Genomic DNA, 16,767 nt, shown 5'->3' on the forward strand with positions numbered 1-16,767 from the left:
TATTTTAACGAAGGTTTCAAAGTCGAGATTTGAGAAGATATTTATTTGACTCTATAACTAAAGACACTATGTAACCATGGTAAAATGAAATTATGAAAACTCGGAGAAAGTAGTGTTATGATTTGTAATTTGCCTTTTATTAATATAAAAAATGGTAAACTAGAATTGATTAACCTTTCATGGAAAGTTCCGAGTTTTATGAAAAGTTGTGAATTTTATTGAAAAGTTGTGACTTTTATGATAAGTTCTGACTTTAATGAAGAGTTGCGACTTTTATGAAAGATTGTAACATTTATGAATGTTTTTTATCTTTACAAAGAGTTGTGACTTTTCAAAGAGTTGTGACCTTTGCAGTAACGCGCAATTAGCATTTGTTCACACTACCCTTTGTTGTCTATAAATAGAGGGGTTTCCTCTCCTTTTTAAATAACGAAAAATTCTCTTCTTCTTATTCTTCTTCTTCTTCTTCTTCTTGTCCACAGTTAAATATTTGGTTCAGAACTTCTTCTTCTTATTCTTTTGCATAATTAAATATTTGTGTACTTTGATCCTGTTGAATAGCTCGCTGACAAGGAGACATTCCGCATTCAGTGGGCTCGATTTTTCCTTTTTATTTCAATTTATTGTTACAGATCGTGGTATATTTTTTACTATCATTAATTTATGATTATGATATCAATTGTTGTTTTTGACTACATATTTTAAATTTGTTATTTATGTTTCTATAAATTATTGTTATAAGTATTTGTTAGTACATACTACAAAAAAATTCGACTATGCAGATTCACAAATAACTTCTTACAGAATACATTTATATATAATATTCTTCAAAAAATCTTTTCTTCTCCAAGAGATCACGCCTAATAATTTGTATGATTTTTTTGTTGTCATAATAATGTTAATATTAATATGAGTAAAAAAAAATAGAAAGTTAAATGATAGAATTAAAACTAGCAGTTAGTTATAATTATATGATAGAATATGATGACTATTCTTTCACACCAAAGTATTTTTTTTCAATTTTTTTCCCATTATCCCTTACTTATATTTCATCCTTTTCAAGAATCCTTAATTTTTGTTTGTGCAGAACTTCAGTCCCAAAACACTATCATATCCATCTTACATATCAAATTTGGATTTTAGAAGATTGCATGTTAATTGTAAAACATATAACGACTACATATTACTTATTGATATACTAGTTTCAGAAACGTGCGTTGCACGTTTATTCTTTATTGTTATACAAATTCGAATAGGCCTAATCTAATGTTGATAATTTATCAATTATATAATTCTTTTGTATATGTTATTTTATGCAAAAATAATAATGTTAATCAATTCTTTTCATTTAATTTTGGTTATTTGTTTGCAAAATAAAAAAATGTTGAAAACTAATTAAGATAATTAAGAATGGATGCAAACATATCGAACAAAATTATTGAAGACATAATGAATAAATATATATTTACCATGTTAATGAGGGAAAAAATGACCAATAAATTGATTTTACATAAATTTATAGAAATTATAAGATGATGAAATACAAAGGTGAAGTGAACTTATATTTTTTGTTCACTTTATACAAGAGATCATCACCAAAAAATCTATTAAAAGACGAAAATAATTACAACCGAAAAAAATTATAATAAAATATAAATCAGTAAATAATGTGCAAATATATGCACAGACAAAAAGAAGGATCATTTGAGCAAGATAACTAAGGAATATTAGTAAAAAAAATACATAAATAATGATACTACCGACTTTGAAAGAAGTTTCATCATATAAATTGAAAAATTATTAAAAATATTTATACATAAATATTGTTTTCGGCTATTCTTTATACTAAAATAAAGACATTATCGAAATCGAAAGAAGGGTCATTATATGTTTTGTCTCCAACATTTCCACGATGAATCAATATAACTCTTAAAATCAAAACTCAATATTATTTTGTAACTGAATCCCAAAAGTAGAAAATGGATATGAATGCATGACTACGAAAAGCTTGTTGAAGTTATGAATATAGAACTAATAAGATGATTTTTACTTTGTTTGATAGATCATTTGACTATGTGATTGAATAATATAATTTTTTTTTCAAATTTATAGAATCCTTCAAAGAATATGAAAAGGTCATGATTCCATGGAAGATGAGAGGAATTAAACATTTTAATTAAAGTAATAACTAAGAAACTAAAACTTTCAATAAATGTGGAAATATGTAACAACTTTCTATATTCAGATTCAATGTATTTTGGTTAAAATTCTATTAATATTACTTTAAAAGTTAATGAAAAACATACTTTTATTTTCAACTTTTGATGAGTATGGTTAATTAATTAAATAGATATTATTAAATGAAATTATCTTTTTAAACATATATCTGATTTGTAATATAAAAATATTTAATAGAAAAATCATCTCTTTTGGATTAGTTAATATAACGCATGAATGAGCGAAAAAAAGTAAAATCACCAAGGTAAATGCACTCATAATGAATAGTAATTTTTTGATAATGTGGTACTAATTGATATTCCCAAAGAAATTATGATGGGAAAATTTCTATTATGGGGAAAAATGTATATAAAAATGAATCTTTTGTCTTTGCAACTATACAAATTCTAATCGGATACTAAAGGGTGATAAATTTGCAATATTTCTTAAATAGACTATTAAGGACCTTTTAAATTAAATTGAATTAGATATGAACAATAAAAGAGGTAATATTATGAAAAGGAAAAAAAAAAGATGTAACTATTTAATAGTTAATTAATTAGATATATAATATTTTAATTTAGTATAGGGACAAAATAGTAATTCAACTTTGAAGTTGAAAGCTTCCCACTTATAATAATATATGATCATATGGTTATGGGACCTTTGATCTTAATAAACACATTAGTTATGTATATATATATTTTTTTAAAAAAATTTAATATTTTGAAATTAATTGATAGTGTTATTATACAATTATGTCAACTAGGAGAAAATAGTGTTATGATTTGTAATTTTGCCTATTCTTTTAATATAAAAAATTGTAAACTAGAATTGAATAACCTCTATACTCTTAAAAACGAATTTATATAAAAACTATAACATCAAAATACAATGAAAGTTCCATTATAATAAATTTTGAACAAGAATATCCTAACCGCACAAAGCGCGGGCCCAATTACTATTAAAGATCAAAAACTAAGATTAAAAAAAGTTTAAAGACCCTTATAGAACAGCACCAATGCTGGAACTTCAATGATAACAAAAAAAGAGAAAAGACATAAAGACACCATTGAAGTTGTTCCATATTTGCATAAAGACACCTAAACTTTTAAAGTGTCCTATCACACCACTAAACAACTATATATCGTTGTAAATTGACCATTTTTACTCATTCCGTCATCTATGTAATGCGCGTGTTGCTCACTCTCTAGGTAACCCGACCCGACCCTTTTTTTTAAAGAAAATTTGTGAACTCCTTTTCATTTCATTTCTCAACTTTTCCCTAAAAAATCAAACGAAATACACAGTGTTGCTGTTGACGATAGTGTTGTTGTTGACAATCTTGTTGTTGATCATTGTTGATCGTTGTTGATGTGTGTTTGTGAAGATTCTTGGAGATTGAAGGTCTAACAGGTTAGGTTTCTAAAATCTTCACTTTTTCGATTATTTTGATTTTATGGATTATTATAGTGTAGAAGTGTTAGAATCGACCTCCTACAGTTGCCATTGTTAGGATATTTTTGAGTATGTTGGGTAATCGACTTAGTTAGTGTAGGGTATTGTGTTATTAACTTAGTGCAACTGTTAGTGATTAGGGTTTTGTGATTGTGTTTTAGGTTGGGGTTAGATGATATCCACTTAGTTCGAATCTTATTATTTGTCTCTTATACATTTGTAGACTTCAATTTGTACACTAACAACTGCTATTGTTAGTGTTTTTGTTCTGTTAGTACTGTTAAAGCTTAATGTTAGTGCTTTTTTCTACTTTTGTTAGTTAGTGTTTCTGTTGTTGTTGTTTGTTAGTGATTATGTTTGTTGTGTACAACTTGTTAGAGTTAGTTATTGAAATGTGTGTTTGAATTGTGTTTGTTGTTGTTACATGATTTTTCAGGATGACTTTTACTCTTATAACTTTAAGATGGTATCATGGGGGGGAAATAGATTTTGGTCCACCACCTAAATATATTGGGGGGCATGTGACAGAATTCTTAGATGTAGATGTTGATAGGATGTCTTATTTTGAGTTGAGGGACTACATAAAGGAACTAGGATATACAATAGATTGTGATTTTTTCATCAAGTGGGATGGGTTATTGGTCCTTGTTGATAATGATAAGGTTATATTTGACCTTTTCAATATGGTGAATGATGGGGATACAGTGAAGGTGTATGTTTTTCATGGGGTTAGTGAAGCTAATCAGGCCCCACTTGAATTGGAGTTTGTCCCCCATGTGACTGAAAGTGGGGTAGGTGAGGAATCTTTTAGTGAGACTTCTAACCCTAATAATCAGCCTCCTACTTCTACTTTTCCTTCCATCCCTACAACTGGTCCTTCTGAAACTTCCAGCACTCCATTTGAAGCTCAGTCTTCTACTGTGCCTCCACCATCTCCTTCTATTGTGCCTCCTCCTTCATCTGATTATCCTATAATAGATGATGATCCAACTGATGATGAAGTGGAATATGAATCAGGATCTGAAGGGGATACTAGTGAAGATACTGAGGTTGACAGTGATGTTCATCAAGAGTATGTAGATATAAGGGCAACCAAGAGGCATTTCAAAAGGTCACAAAGGAGAAGTAGGGGAACTACTTCAGATCAGATTAATGTTAATGAGAAAGGTCCAGATATAGGGTATGATGAGACAAATAATGGTATTAGGGAAAGCTTAGTTGGTAAGCTAGGAGGTGATGAACCTTATTATCTAAGTGATGAAGTTCCTAGCTTTGAAATAGATGGTGAAGAGGTTGATCAAGTAGTGCATAAACCTGTTAGGAGGAAGAAAACCCCAAATAGAGTTGTGTTTGATACAACTGCTGAAAAGATTGTTTGGGAATTAGGACTGGTTTTTGGAACTGTTGAAGAATTTAGAGTGGCAGTGACAAGATATGCAATCCAAGAACATATTCAAATTGAAAAATATGTAAATGAGCCTGGCAGAGTTAGAGTGAGATGTTGTAAAGAGAGTTGTCCTTGGTTGTTGTGTGCAAGTAAGGATAAAACTAGTGGAGATTTCATTGTTAAAACATACAACCCTATCCATAAATGTTTGACATCAACTCATAACTACCTGTGCAACTCAAAGTTTTTGGCCACCAAATACAAAGAAAGAATAACTCAACAGCCAAACATCAGCATTGTCTTGTTGCAGGACATTATTAGAAAGGAGTTGGATATTAATGTTGGTAGGACAACAGTGAGAAGAGCTAGGACTAGAGTGTTACAAGAGATCATGGGTGATCACATTGTGGAGTATGGTAGGATTTTTTTATTATAGAGATGAAATATTAAGGAGTAATCCAGGTAGTACTTGTGTAGTGAAGGTTGGAGAAGATTCTGAAACTGGGCAGAAATTTTTTGAAGGATTTTATGTTTGCTTCAATGCTTTAAAGAAAGCATTTTTTGGAGGTGCTAGAAGGTTGATTGATTTTGATGTGTGTTTTCTCAAAGGTGTGTGTAAAGGCCAGTTGTTAGTGGCAGTTTGTAGAGATGGAAACAACCAAATGCTCCCTATTGCTTGGGCAGTTGTTGAGGTTGAGAATCAGTATACCTGGACATGATTTCTTGAACTAGTGAAGAATGATCTTGAACTTGGAGAAGGGCATCAACTATCCATCATTAGTGATATGCAAAAGGTAATTACTGATATCCATCTTACTATTTTATTGTTGTTGAGTTTTGCACTTTAATTTATTTCTTTTTCTTTTATGTTGGTTTGTTAGGGACTAGAAATTGCTGTGGATACTTTATTGCCACTTGTTGAACATAGAAAATGTGCAAGACATGTTCTTGCAAATTGGTCAAAAAATTGGAAAGGAGTTGAAAGAAGAAGAGTGTTTTGGAGGATTGCTAAATCCACATTTGAAACTGAGATGAAGGACAATATAGAGACAATGAGGAAATTAGGACAAGAAGGTTTGGATAATCTTTTATGGTACAATTTGAATACATGGTGCAAGAAGTATTTTGAAGAATATAGCAAATGTGATGTTGTGGACAACAATATGGCAGAAAGATTTAATGCTTGGATAGTGTTTGCAAGGTATAAAACCATCATTACAATTCTTGAGGAGATAAGGGTGAAGATGATGAAAAGAATTGTTGATTTGAGAGAGTTCTCAAACACTTGAATCACTGATATATCTCCTATGTCTTTGAAGATTTTGCAAGAAAACATTCAGAAGTTTATGCAATGTAACTTGACTTGGAATGGAGAAAGAGGTTTTCAGATTAAACACCATGCATTTACACACACTGTGGACATTGTTTATAGGAGGTGTAGTTGCAGATCCTGGCAGCTCAGGGGAATTCCTTGTCCTCCTTGTGTTGCTGCCCTTCATTACAAAAACTTGGAACCAATCCATTATGTGGCTAGATGTTATAGCAAGGAAACCTACCTCAGCACATATGCCGATTTTATTCAGCCAATGAATAACATGAAAATGTGGTCAACCTCAAATAATCCAATTGTAAAGCCACCAAAGATCAGAAAGTTGCCTGGAAGACCAGTTAAGGTTAGAAAAAAGGAAGCAGATGAAAGCAGAAAAACTGGAAAGTTGAGCAAAAGAGGTGCCGTAATGACTTGTAGCAAATGTGGCACACAAGGACACAATAAAAGAGGATGTCCTACAAGAAACCAAGCTGATCTAAGTCGATCAACTGATCCATGTTCTCAGGCAAGAAGTACTGGTCCAAGTCAGTCATCTGAACCATCTTCTCATACACAGGTACTTTTATTTGTTACTCTCAAATGTATGTTATATGTAGATGTATATGTATTGATATATTAATATACAGGCTACTGAAAGTGGTAGAGGAAAAGGCACAGAAAGAGCAACAAGAGGAAGAGCAAGTGGCAGAGGTGTTCCAGCTCAATCACATGAAAATGTTACAAACACAGAGGTAATATATCTAATTATTATATCATTGTTAGATAATATAGATATGCTTTAATATTTTGATTTCAAAGTATAGAATGTAAATGGTAGAGGTAGAGGTAGAGGTGGAGGTACAGGTAGAGGAGCAGGATTAGGAAGAGAAATGGCTCAAGAAAGAAATGTGAATGAAGGACTAAGTAGAGGAAAAGGAATGACTCAACATAGTCAAACTAGTTCTGAAGCAAACTGCAGTAGAGGAGGCCTAGGAAGAGGGAAGAGACCAGTAGAACATGAGGACACTAGTGGAGGACAAACAAGACCTTTTAAAAGGCCAAGAATGGTGGGTGTTGGCATATACCAAGCTGAAGATGGATTTACAACTCTCAATGTAAGTTTACAACTATCAATGCAAGTATACAATTGTCATTGCAAACCTAATTGTCTAATATTTGAGTGTGTATTTATTTGACTAAGCAGCCTGGATTGTCAAGTAGAAGAGTCATCAATACTGGTACAAAAGTTACAAAGAGGGCTGATGTTGTCACTGGTGATATTGGCTACACACCAGTACGTGGATTCAAATGGAAGGGGAAGACAACTATTACCAGTAGCAACCTGGAAAGAATGAGGGCTGAAAAGGTTATCAAAACTAGGTCTGTAGCTGCTGCTAATGCTGCTAATAGCCAAGGCCAAACAACTTCAAGTAGTAAAACTTCTGTGCCATGGAAGTAGGGCATTTTGATGTTGTCTTGTTCATTTTGACAAACAAAATTTAACTATGCATATATTTGTGTTGTTTTTTATTGGAAACAAACTCAGTTTTGGGTGTAACCAAATAAACTTGAATGGTTGGAATCAAACTCGATTATGGAGTCTTCTTTTTGTCAATTTTGTTATTGCCTTTTTAATTGTAATTGACATATTTGTGAAGCTTCTCAAATAGGTGCCACGATAATATAGATCAGAGAACCAAATACATTAACTAATTATTCAAATCATAACAATTTCGACAACGAAGAACAACAATAACTTGAACATTCAACAAATTCTATCTTTCAAGTTACACACACCTACAATTAGCTTCTAGGTACACACACCTACAATTTCAAAAATTTGAAAGTAACTAAACATGTCTATGTCAATTTTGGTTGCACACACCTACAACTTCCATCCTTCACATTCTTGGTTAGACTTAACATAGAAAACACACAATAATGATCAAGACGATTAGCTTCAAGTTACAGCATTTGCCCTTCTTTTTCTCCTTCATCATGACTTGGTTACTTTCAACACGACTTTCATAAGATGTCAATATTTCTTCCAACTCCTTAATTCTCTTTGCTAATCTCGGAATAACGTACTTGGATCGTATATCAACTTCTTCTCGATCCCTCCATCTAAAGAAGTTGCACGCATCATCCTAAAATACGCAAAACACAAATTAAAGAAAAATACATAAACAAAAGATCTCCATAAAAGAATTAGTAAACATACACGATAGCGTGGACAAGACCAAAATCTTCGAGCTGGGTTATGCTCCGACCATGAAGTTTGCATTGATAGTAAGTCACCATGTTTGCATCGTAGTTTCACTCACAACATCGGATCATTCTCATCATTACAAATACGATTCAACATTGCATTTGACATTTTCAATCAAAAACTAACCACAAAATTGAGAAGAAATTCAACCATAAAAAAACTTCAAATTAACGTTTCTACTGGACATTAAAAGATAAAAGACGAATTCCTACCTTATTTTTTTGAGGAAGATGATGAAGTCGTCAAAAAGAGAGCACCAATATGTTAATGAAATCTCTAGGGATGAGTTTTTGTTAATGTAGTATGAATTACCTAAACGAAGGAGTTAGCACGAAATTGTTATGAATGCGTTTATAGCTTGACCAAAGGAATTCATACAGACCATTCAAGTTAAGATTTTGGTGTTTCAACACAAGTACCATGAGTAGTAATCTTACCATAATTTGCTTAATAATTTGCATGATTTTCACATGGTTTATAAAGTAAATGTGTTACTAAACGTTTTGAACTTTCATGTGAGGCAAGTCTCTTACTGGATATGATACTGAAAAGATTATTTGACATGATCTCATTTTTAAAAGATATGATTTCTGTTACTGAAAAGGTTTTACACTTATTTCAAAAATAGTATTTTGACAGGTGAATGTTAACTTTAAAATTTTATGATTTGATAATTTTTAAATGCTCTATTCGATTTTTAAATGCTTCTATTGATTATAAGAAAAATATAAATGGGAGTAGACCTTGATGAGTCCTGTAGGTCGCGACGGGATCGTTAGACCTGATGCATCTTGTCGTTACTGATTTCTAATAAAGCCCTTGCTAGTGCGATGTGGAACTAGTATATTGGTATTGATATCCCTCGAGTAAGGATCTACTGATATGAATATTTAACTCTTTTAGGAGGAGTTCACTGTTCTTGTTTACTTTTTAAAGAGAAGGCCACTATGATTACATGTATCAAAGACCCTCTCAATTCTTTTCTTCTCGTATTCAACGTTTTTCATCTGATCCTTTGCTTAAACTGTAAATCGCTGTGTCGTTCTCTCTCGCTACTTTAATCTTATCCATTCAAGCCGCTTTCATTCCAATTTAAATATTGTAGCGTTGTTTAAATTTTGGGAGCTTCATTTTTTCCTAAATCTAAAACTACACAAGACCCGATTCTCATAATACTAGAGATATGAAAGCAACATAATGCCAATATCTCGGTCGTAACCCTTTCCAACCCTATAACGTTTCAATTGACCCCACTGACATCTCTTATCATTCGGACAAAATTGGCTACTAGGCCAATGTTGGTTGCCCAACAATTTAACCTTCATTCTCAAGCAACCAAGGGGCAGCTGTTGAAACCCAATTTTGATCGGCCTATAACCCTTTCAGAAGTGCTATTCCATTAAATACGTAGTTTTAACAATTTTTTGGGTTTAAAATTTAAATTGATCCTCTCTAAAAAATTATATATTTTAGTATCCATCATTTTTTAAAGAAATAAAAAAAACTATATTTATTTTTATAAGTAATCTTATAATTATATTTATCAATATTTAGTCTCGAAATAATTACTTTGATTTTTTAAAACATAGATGTGTTTAATTTTCATGAAGATATGTTAATATTTGTTGTATTTTATTAATGGAATAGCACTTCATTAATCTTCTAAATTTTAGCCTATTCTATTCTAATTTATTTAATTCATAGTCTATCCTATTAATTTTGCGTTTCAATTGTATCCACCTTTACATTTCAATTCTAGAAAACTTTGTTTCAATTATAGCCATTCCAAATCCAACCAATAATCAAATAGATCAATCTTGACTGTTCTTCACTTGTGTAAATTTTAGATCCTATCCTTGCCGTTTATTTTCATAGATCCAACGATCAGGATTTACCAACCATTCTTTATTATTTCAACATAAAATACCCATAGCCTAATTTTATTTTCATTCTTCCTCTTCAACACGAGAAGAACTGTAACTCTCTCCTCCCTCCATTTTGGCGCTGACTAGAGGCCACACCCCCTAGGCCAGCGGATACTGGTCTCCTCCGTTGGCCTTTCGCCTCTCTCTCTTATCCTCTTTCCTATTCCGGCAAATCCAGCTGAGACAGAAGCTGTATCAAGACCATCTATCAGCATCAGCGAGCTCCGGCCGGAGTTTCTCAAAGATTCAAGCTGGTCAAAAGACTGATCTTTAACCGATCCATCTAGGTTTGTCCTTTTTGAGTTAATTATTATTCATCTCCTAATATTCTTAATTGTTATTTCTCGATCTGCTCGTGATTTCTATGTTGAATTTCATTGCCTTGATATGCTTCTTGATCTATATGGTAATAGAATAGATGTCATAATCTCGCTACAAATCGAGCTATGAATATATTTTGTGGTTCTTGTGAAAGGTAAAGTTAACTGAATTATTTTGGTTTTTTTTGTTAATTGATAGTAGTTACCTTATTTAAAGATGAGCTAATTCTTACATACTATTTATTTAAAGATTGTATTCGCTTAAGGAAAAATGAAAAATTTCGCTATTTTTTTGCTCCTTTGTTTAAGAGGAAAAACATATCCAATTCTTTTCCTTTTCATGGTATATGTGGAATCTTTTATATCTATATTCCTGTTTAGTAACTTTACTTTCTATGAATTAGTCTTAAAATTGTATGTTTTGACCCTTACTTGGTCGGTAATTATTTGCTCCCTTAAATAATCTTATGTTATCTTGGTTACCATTAATTATTACCTCATTGCCTTAATTAATTGAATACAAATTCTTAATTACATGAACTTTATATAATATTGATATTGTTCCCTCCTGCCTTATATAAGTTTAAAGACTTTTACATGCTCTAGACTTGGTAAGTTTCTCCTAATTAAAGAAGCGTTGACTGATTTTGCTTCCTTCTTAATAAGGAAAAAAGTGTAATGGGCTTAATTCATTCTTTTTCCTTGTGGTTGTGCCCCTATTTACTATAAAATCACACCTTTATTATCATTATTTCCATGACTCAACACTCACACATTCTAGCAATTAGCAAAAACTCTCTCTAGTATCTAAATGAAATATTTGGGGGATAGTCTAAGGCTGGACGGGATATACTTGCTAACTATTTTGTTTTATGTTGTTTTACGTTGCATTGTTATAAAAATCTATTTGTATCACTTAGCAATAAAATCGGGTAAATGTGCTATAATAATTGAGCTAAAATCAAGTGTTCGTTCGTCTGTAATTTCGTTCTACTTTTATTCTAAAAATCAGCATGTAATAAATTAAGTTTTGCACCCCATGCTAAAATTAGAAAACATGCCTATGTGATATTATTCATGCTTTCGTATGCAAAGATCTTTGTCTAAAATAGGTTAATCTTGTCAGCGTGTTAAAATTGAGTAATTGTTCGCCTAATGGCTCTTATATATGTAACAAGTCTAGATACAATGCTTGTAGGATTTTATTTTTCCGAATTTGATTAAGTACTTAATAATCCGTTTCATGAGATTGAAACCGTGCGTATAGAAACTACTAATTTTCATATATTATTTGGTGTCGAAACCATGCATATAGGTTAAATAATTTTTGTCTTATTCTTCGCCTAGAAAATCATGTCCGTAGGATTTATGAATAAGATTCAACATGTTGATCAATCGAGTCTTGAATTAATTTTAGTATGTGAATAACTAGTCTTAATAATGATATATTTTCACTTAGAAATCATGCATATATGATTTTCATTAATAAGAATGATTGTAGAATTGTAGTATGTCAATGAATCAAGTCTTGAATATAGGTTGAATAATTATTTTCTTACACTTCACTTAGAAAATCGTGTATGTGTGTTGAATAATAATTATCTTATTCTTCGACTAGAAAACAATGTCTGTAGGATTTGATGAATTAGATTCAACATGTTAATCAATCAAGTCTTGAGTTAATTGTAGCATGTTAATAATCAGTCTTAATAATGACATATTTTCACTTAGAAATCATGCCTATAGGAGTTTCACTAATAAGATTGATAATAAAATTGTAGCATGTTAATCTATTGGTGCTCTTAATATTTTTGAATGTTAATTTATTTTAAAATTGATCTGCCCCGATTAAATATTGCTCATTGATTTATATGCGTTTTTCATACTAATTTTACGCTTAATGTGATTTATTATTTAATGATAATCAGAACCTTTTTGAAATTAAGGTTAGTTGTCCTAATTAAATCCTACCTGAAATATTTTAGTTTTTGCATTATAAATAATATATTGGCCAATTAAAATCAACTAAAATAATAAATGTTGCACTACGTCATAACTTTTTTCACTTTTATTAATGGGAAAAGGACGGATTTACCCCCCGAACCTTAATAAAAGGTGCGTTTATACTCTCCATTATACTTTGCGTCCACATAAGCCCCTGCCGTCCAATTATAAGTACACATATACCCCTCTTACTAATGGACCCCTAATTTTTATACATGTCTTGATCCTATTGAACTATCCGTTTGACCCTTTTTTTTAACCCATAAACTAACTATCTGCCCCATAACCGAATATCTAGCCAATTTCAGACTCAAATTTTGGTTCTGGCACAATTATTTTAATGTTAGAAAATCAAATTTTCGTTGTCAATATTGGAGATTCCAAGGATTTTTTTATGCTATGAAGAATTTGAATCGTATGAAGAGTCTTAAGGTTAGAATAGTCCTTGTTTTGGGATCTATATCTAGTAATAATCTTCATGCTCTATACTCATATGTTATATATAATAATGTCCTTATAACCAACTCATATTTTAGATAATGTATGAGTTTCTTAGTGAGCAAAGGAATATCCTCTAAACTTGGATTAAGTCCATTGAGGTGAATTCTTTCAGTGTGTGGACTGTTAGCGAAGATAATTATATTAATCCTTTTTTGCTTACAGCTAATTTATTGAGGTTGTATAGGCAAACAAGAGGATATGGAATTTTCGAACCTGTGAAGAACTTCCAAAGCTTTAAGTTGGCATCTCCTGAACAGTGGCCCTTTCTAATTACTAAGGAACTAACTGGAGATCACCATCCAGATAAGGATGATGAGAGGTCTCGAGTGGAGACTGCAGGAGGACATGTTTCTAAGTAGGGCGACGTAGCTAAGGTTAATAGTCAATTGGTTATTTCTAGAGCAATAGATGATGTTTATTTTAAAAGGTTAGTTTCACATTCACAGGAAGATCTATGTAAAAATATTCCCACCATTTCTTCACCTGCAGATTTGTATTGGACTTTGATGCATGCATAAATATTTGGGGACCTGTTGATTTGGGTCTTTTAATTAGGATTATTTTAGAGGAAATTGGGTGGGTATTGGGTTATGGGGCAGATAGTTGGATTATGGGTTCAAAAAAAGGTCAAACGGGTAGTTCAATAGGATTAAGACACCTGTAAAAGATTAGGGGTCCGTTATTGAGAGGGGTATATATGTACGTATAATTTGATGGAAGGGGATTATGTGGAAGCAAAGTATAACAGAGGGCACAGACGTACCATTTATTAAAGTTCGGACTAAATCAACCCCCTTTCCCTTTATTAATTAATATATTGTTGTGCTGCCTGCTTAAGTGATTGTATGATACACACATCACATGATATATTCAACTTTTATTGTATTTGCAAGCACGCTAAATAACCTAACCTAGAGGTCAATGACATGATTATGAGCTAAGTTCTCGTCCAAATTGTTTCACCTAATGTTTAGAGGGTCTAATTAAGAGCCTATATTTTCTTTTAGTCCAAAACCTCCCTAGTAATATTCTAGTGTCTCTTGAACATTAAGCAGAGACGCTACACACCTTCTAGGACACTATGTGTGTGGAAGGTAAGGCAGGGGTAGTTAGGCCCTCCAACGAAGTTGATCAAAGTTGATACCACAAGGATTTTAATGATTCTGAAAATATAAACAATCTAAGCATTCAGAAATCCTATTAATTAATTTAGAATCGTAGAACTATATGATTTTAACATAAATGTATTACTATAATAATTCAGTCAATAATATATACCTGAATCAACCATTATTATTCTTGACTTGATTGAGCGAAAGTCTTTTCTTTTGGTCCTTCAGAAGTTGTTTATCTCTCTTGCCTTATACTTTATAAATAGCTTTGATGAATAAGACTATATCTTTATGGCAAAGAGAGGATCCTTTAAATAGCGTGCGTTTTACATCATTCCCACCTTTAAATCATGGTGAGTAGTGGAGATAATTAGTAGTTTTAAAACTACCAAGTAACCTCCCCACTTAATGGATAGTTGGAAGAGGTAATGACTAAAATGAAAGAATTAATCGGTAGTTGGGGTAACTTCCCCACTTTCCCACACATGTAAGTAACTTCTCTACTTATCCAATTAGAATTTGAATTTAGTTAGTAATTAAATATTCAGCCAAAATAATATTGATGTGAGCCATTAGTTAAATATTAAACCAAAATAATATTGACGTGAGCCATAAAAACTAACACACGTGGACTATAAAACTAACATTCTCCCACTTGGCACACGTAATATCATTTACTTAATGATTTAATAAACATTTCAATTACAATGTGCACATATACTAAATTCAACTTTATTTGTTGTTATTAAGTAAATCAACTAATACGAGTCATGGCGCTCATACACCACTTTATTTGGCATAGTCCCTTCCATGCACTACATTATTAGTCTATTGCCTAACACAACCTTTGAAATACATAATGGGTACACCATAACGCTTAGAATATCTTTATCTAAAACAAAACATGCAATCATCATTCTCAACATAACGTACACAAGAGAAAACAGGTAATAACAGAAAAATATATATAGTTGAGCTCATAGTGTCAATTGTATAAACATAATATAATATTTACATAAAGTCATTCATTGATATTAATAAGACCCATTCATTCAACATGTTCAACAAATGTTTCGGGCGGTAATCCTTTCGTCAAAGGATTAACAATCATATGTTTGGTGTTAATATATTCAATTGTCACTTTATGTTTTTGGACTTCTTCTTTAATTGAAAAGTATTTCAATTCCATTTGTTTGGCACCCCTAGAATACTTATATTTTTAGAGGAGAAGACTGCAGCAGTATTGTCACAATATATTTTTAGCGGCTTGGAAATACTGTCGACTATTCCAAGTCTTGAAATAAAGTTCCTCAGCCAATTAGCTGAATTGTGGACTCAAAGCATGCCGCAAAATCAGCTTCCATAGTGGATGCAACTATAACAGACTGTTTCACACTCTTCCATGATATTGCTCCTCTAGCTAATAGGAACAAATACCCAAATGTTGATTTTTGTGTATCCACATAACCAACATAATATTAATCTGAATATCCAATCACATCAAGATGATCTGATCTTCTATATGTGAGCATATGATATTTAGTTCCTTGAAAGTATCGCAATACTTTCTTCGCATTTTTCTAGTGATCCATTCATTGAATACATTGATAACGACCCAACATTCCAACAACAAAACTGATGTAGTCTCGTACATGTCTGGGCATACATTAGACTCCCAACTATTGATGCATAAGGAATATCATTCATTTTCTTAAGTTCCAATTCAGTCTTTGGACATTGACAGCGACTAAATTTATCTTCTTTCTGATATACCGTGGTTTCACGGTATAATTAATACTTTTTCCTTAAGTTTAGTGTGTCCGAAAGCCTTTTTGTGCTAATTTTGATATAAGTTTCTCTTTGTTTTGCAGGAAATCTGTCCAAGGCTGAATGCGGAGATTTTGAGCGGAAAAATGCAGAAGAGACCACCTACGGAGCTTATGACGGTCCGTCGTGCTTGTGACGGTCCGTAGGTGGCAACGTAGTGCAGCTGCTGAAGGAAGATGGGGAAGTCTGACCAAGTGTGGGATTACGAAGCTTGTGACGGTCCGTCATGGCTATGACGGTCCGTCCTGCAGGTTCGTCGTGAAGTTCAGAGAAGTGATCCCAGTACCCAAATTCCGAGAGTTGAAGTATTTTGGAACGAAGACCCTCGACGGACCGTTGTGCTTGTGACGGTCCGTCATACCTGCCGTCGAGGGGAACGAAGAAAGCAGTAGAAGAATTGCATCAAGTATGGGACGACGGAGTCCACGACGGTCCGTT

General features: G+C 32.2%; 1 protein-coding gene and 3 long non-coding RNA genes across 4 annotated transcripts; 3 read left to right on the forward strand and 1 right to left on the reverse strand.

The window, feature by feature from the left end:
* The first annotated feature begins 5,663 nt into the window (after nucleotides 1-5,663).
* On the forward strand, nucleotides 5,664-6,036 carry LOC107004350. Its single transcript, XR_001454722.2, has 2 exons — nucleotides 5,664-5,856; nucleotides 5,944-6,036. It is a non-coding gene; the product is annotated as an uncharacterized LOC107004350 (long non-coding RNA).
* A 1,180-nt stretch (nucleotides 6,037-7,216) lies between these two features.
* LOC107004330 lies at nucleotides 7,217-7,895 on the forward strand. Its single transcript, XM_027912761.1, has 2 exons — nucleotides 7,217-7,486; nucleotides 7,576-7,895. The coding sequence occupies exons 1-2, from the start codon at nucleotides 7,262-7,264 to the stop codon at nucleotides 7,828-7,830; spliced, it is 480 nt and encodes a 159-aa protein (XP_027768562.1). The 5' UTR covers nucleotides 7,217-7,261; the 3' UTR covers nucleotides 7,831-7,895.
* A 465-nt stretch (nucleotides 7,896-8,360) lies between these two features.
* Nucleotides 8,361-8,679, reverse strand: LOC114074784. Its single transcript, XR_003575058.1, has 2 exons — nucleotides 8,593-8,679; nucleotides 8,361-8,518 (listed from the first exon to the last, which is right to left on the reverse strand). It is a non-coding gene; the product is annotated as an uncharacterized LOC114074784 (long non-coding RNA).
* Nucleotides 8,680-10,569: 1,890 nt separating this feature from the next.
* LOC107003186 lies at nucleotides 10,570-13,944 on the forward strand. Its single transcript, XR_001454629.2, has 2 exons — nucleotides 10,570-10,852; nucleotides 13,575-13,944. It is a non-coding gene; the product is annotated as an uncharacterized LOC107003186 (long non-coding RNA).
* The last annotated feature ends 2,823 nt before the right edge of the window (nucleotides 13,945-16,767 follow it).

This window comes from Solanum pennellii, chromosome 11 (assembly GCF_001406875.1).
Source record: "Solanum pennellii chromosome 11, SPENNV200".
Classification (NCBI taxonomy): Eukaryota; Viridiplantae; Streptophyta; class Magnoliopsida; order Solanales; family Solanaceae; genus Solanum; species Solanum pennellii.

What these genes read in the sequence shown, in the direction of transcription:
- LOC107004330 (XM_027912761.1), top strand. Translation starts at nt 7,262, where the DNA reads ATGGCTCAAGAAAGAAATGTGAATGAAGGACTAAGTAGAGGAAAAGGA. An exon ending in ATGGATTTACAACTCTCAAT is followed by an intron (nt 7,487 to 7,575) that starts GTAAGTTTACAA and finishes TTGACTAAGCAG; the next exon opens with CCTGGATTGTCAAGTAGAAG.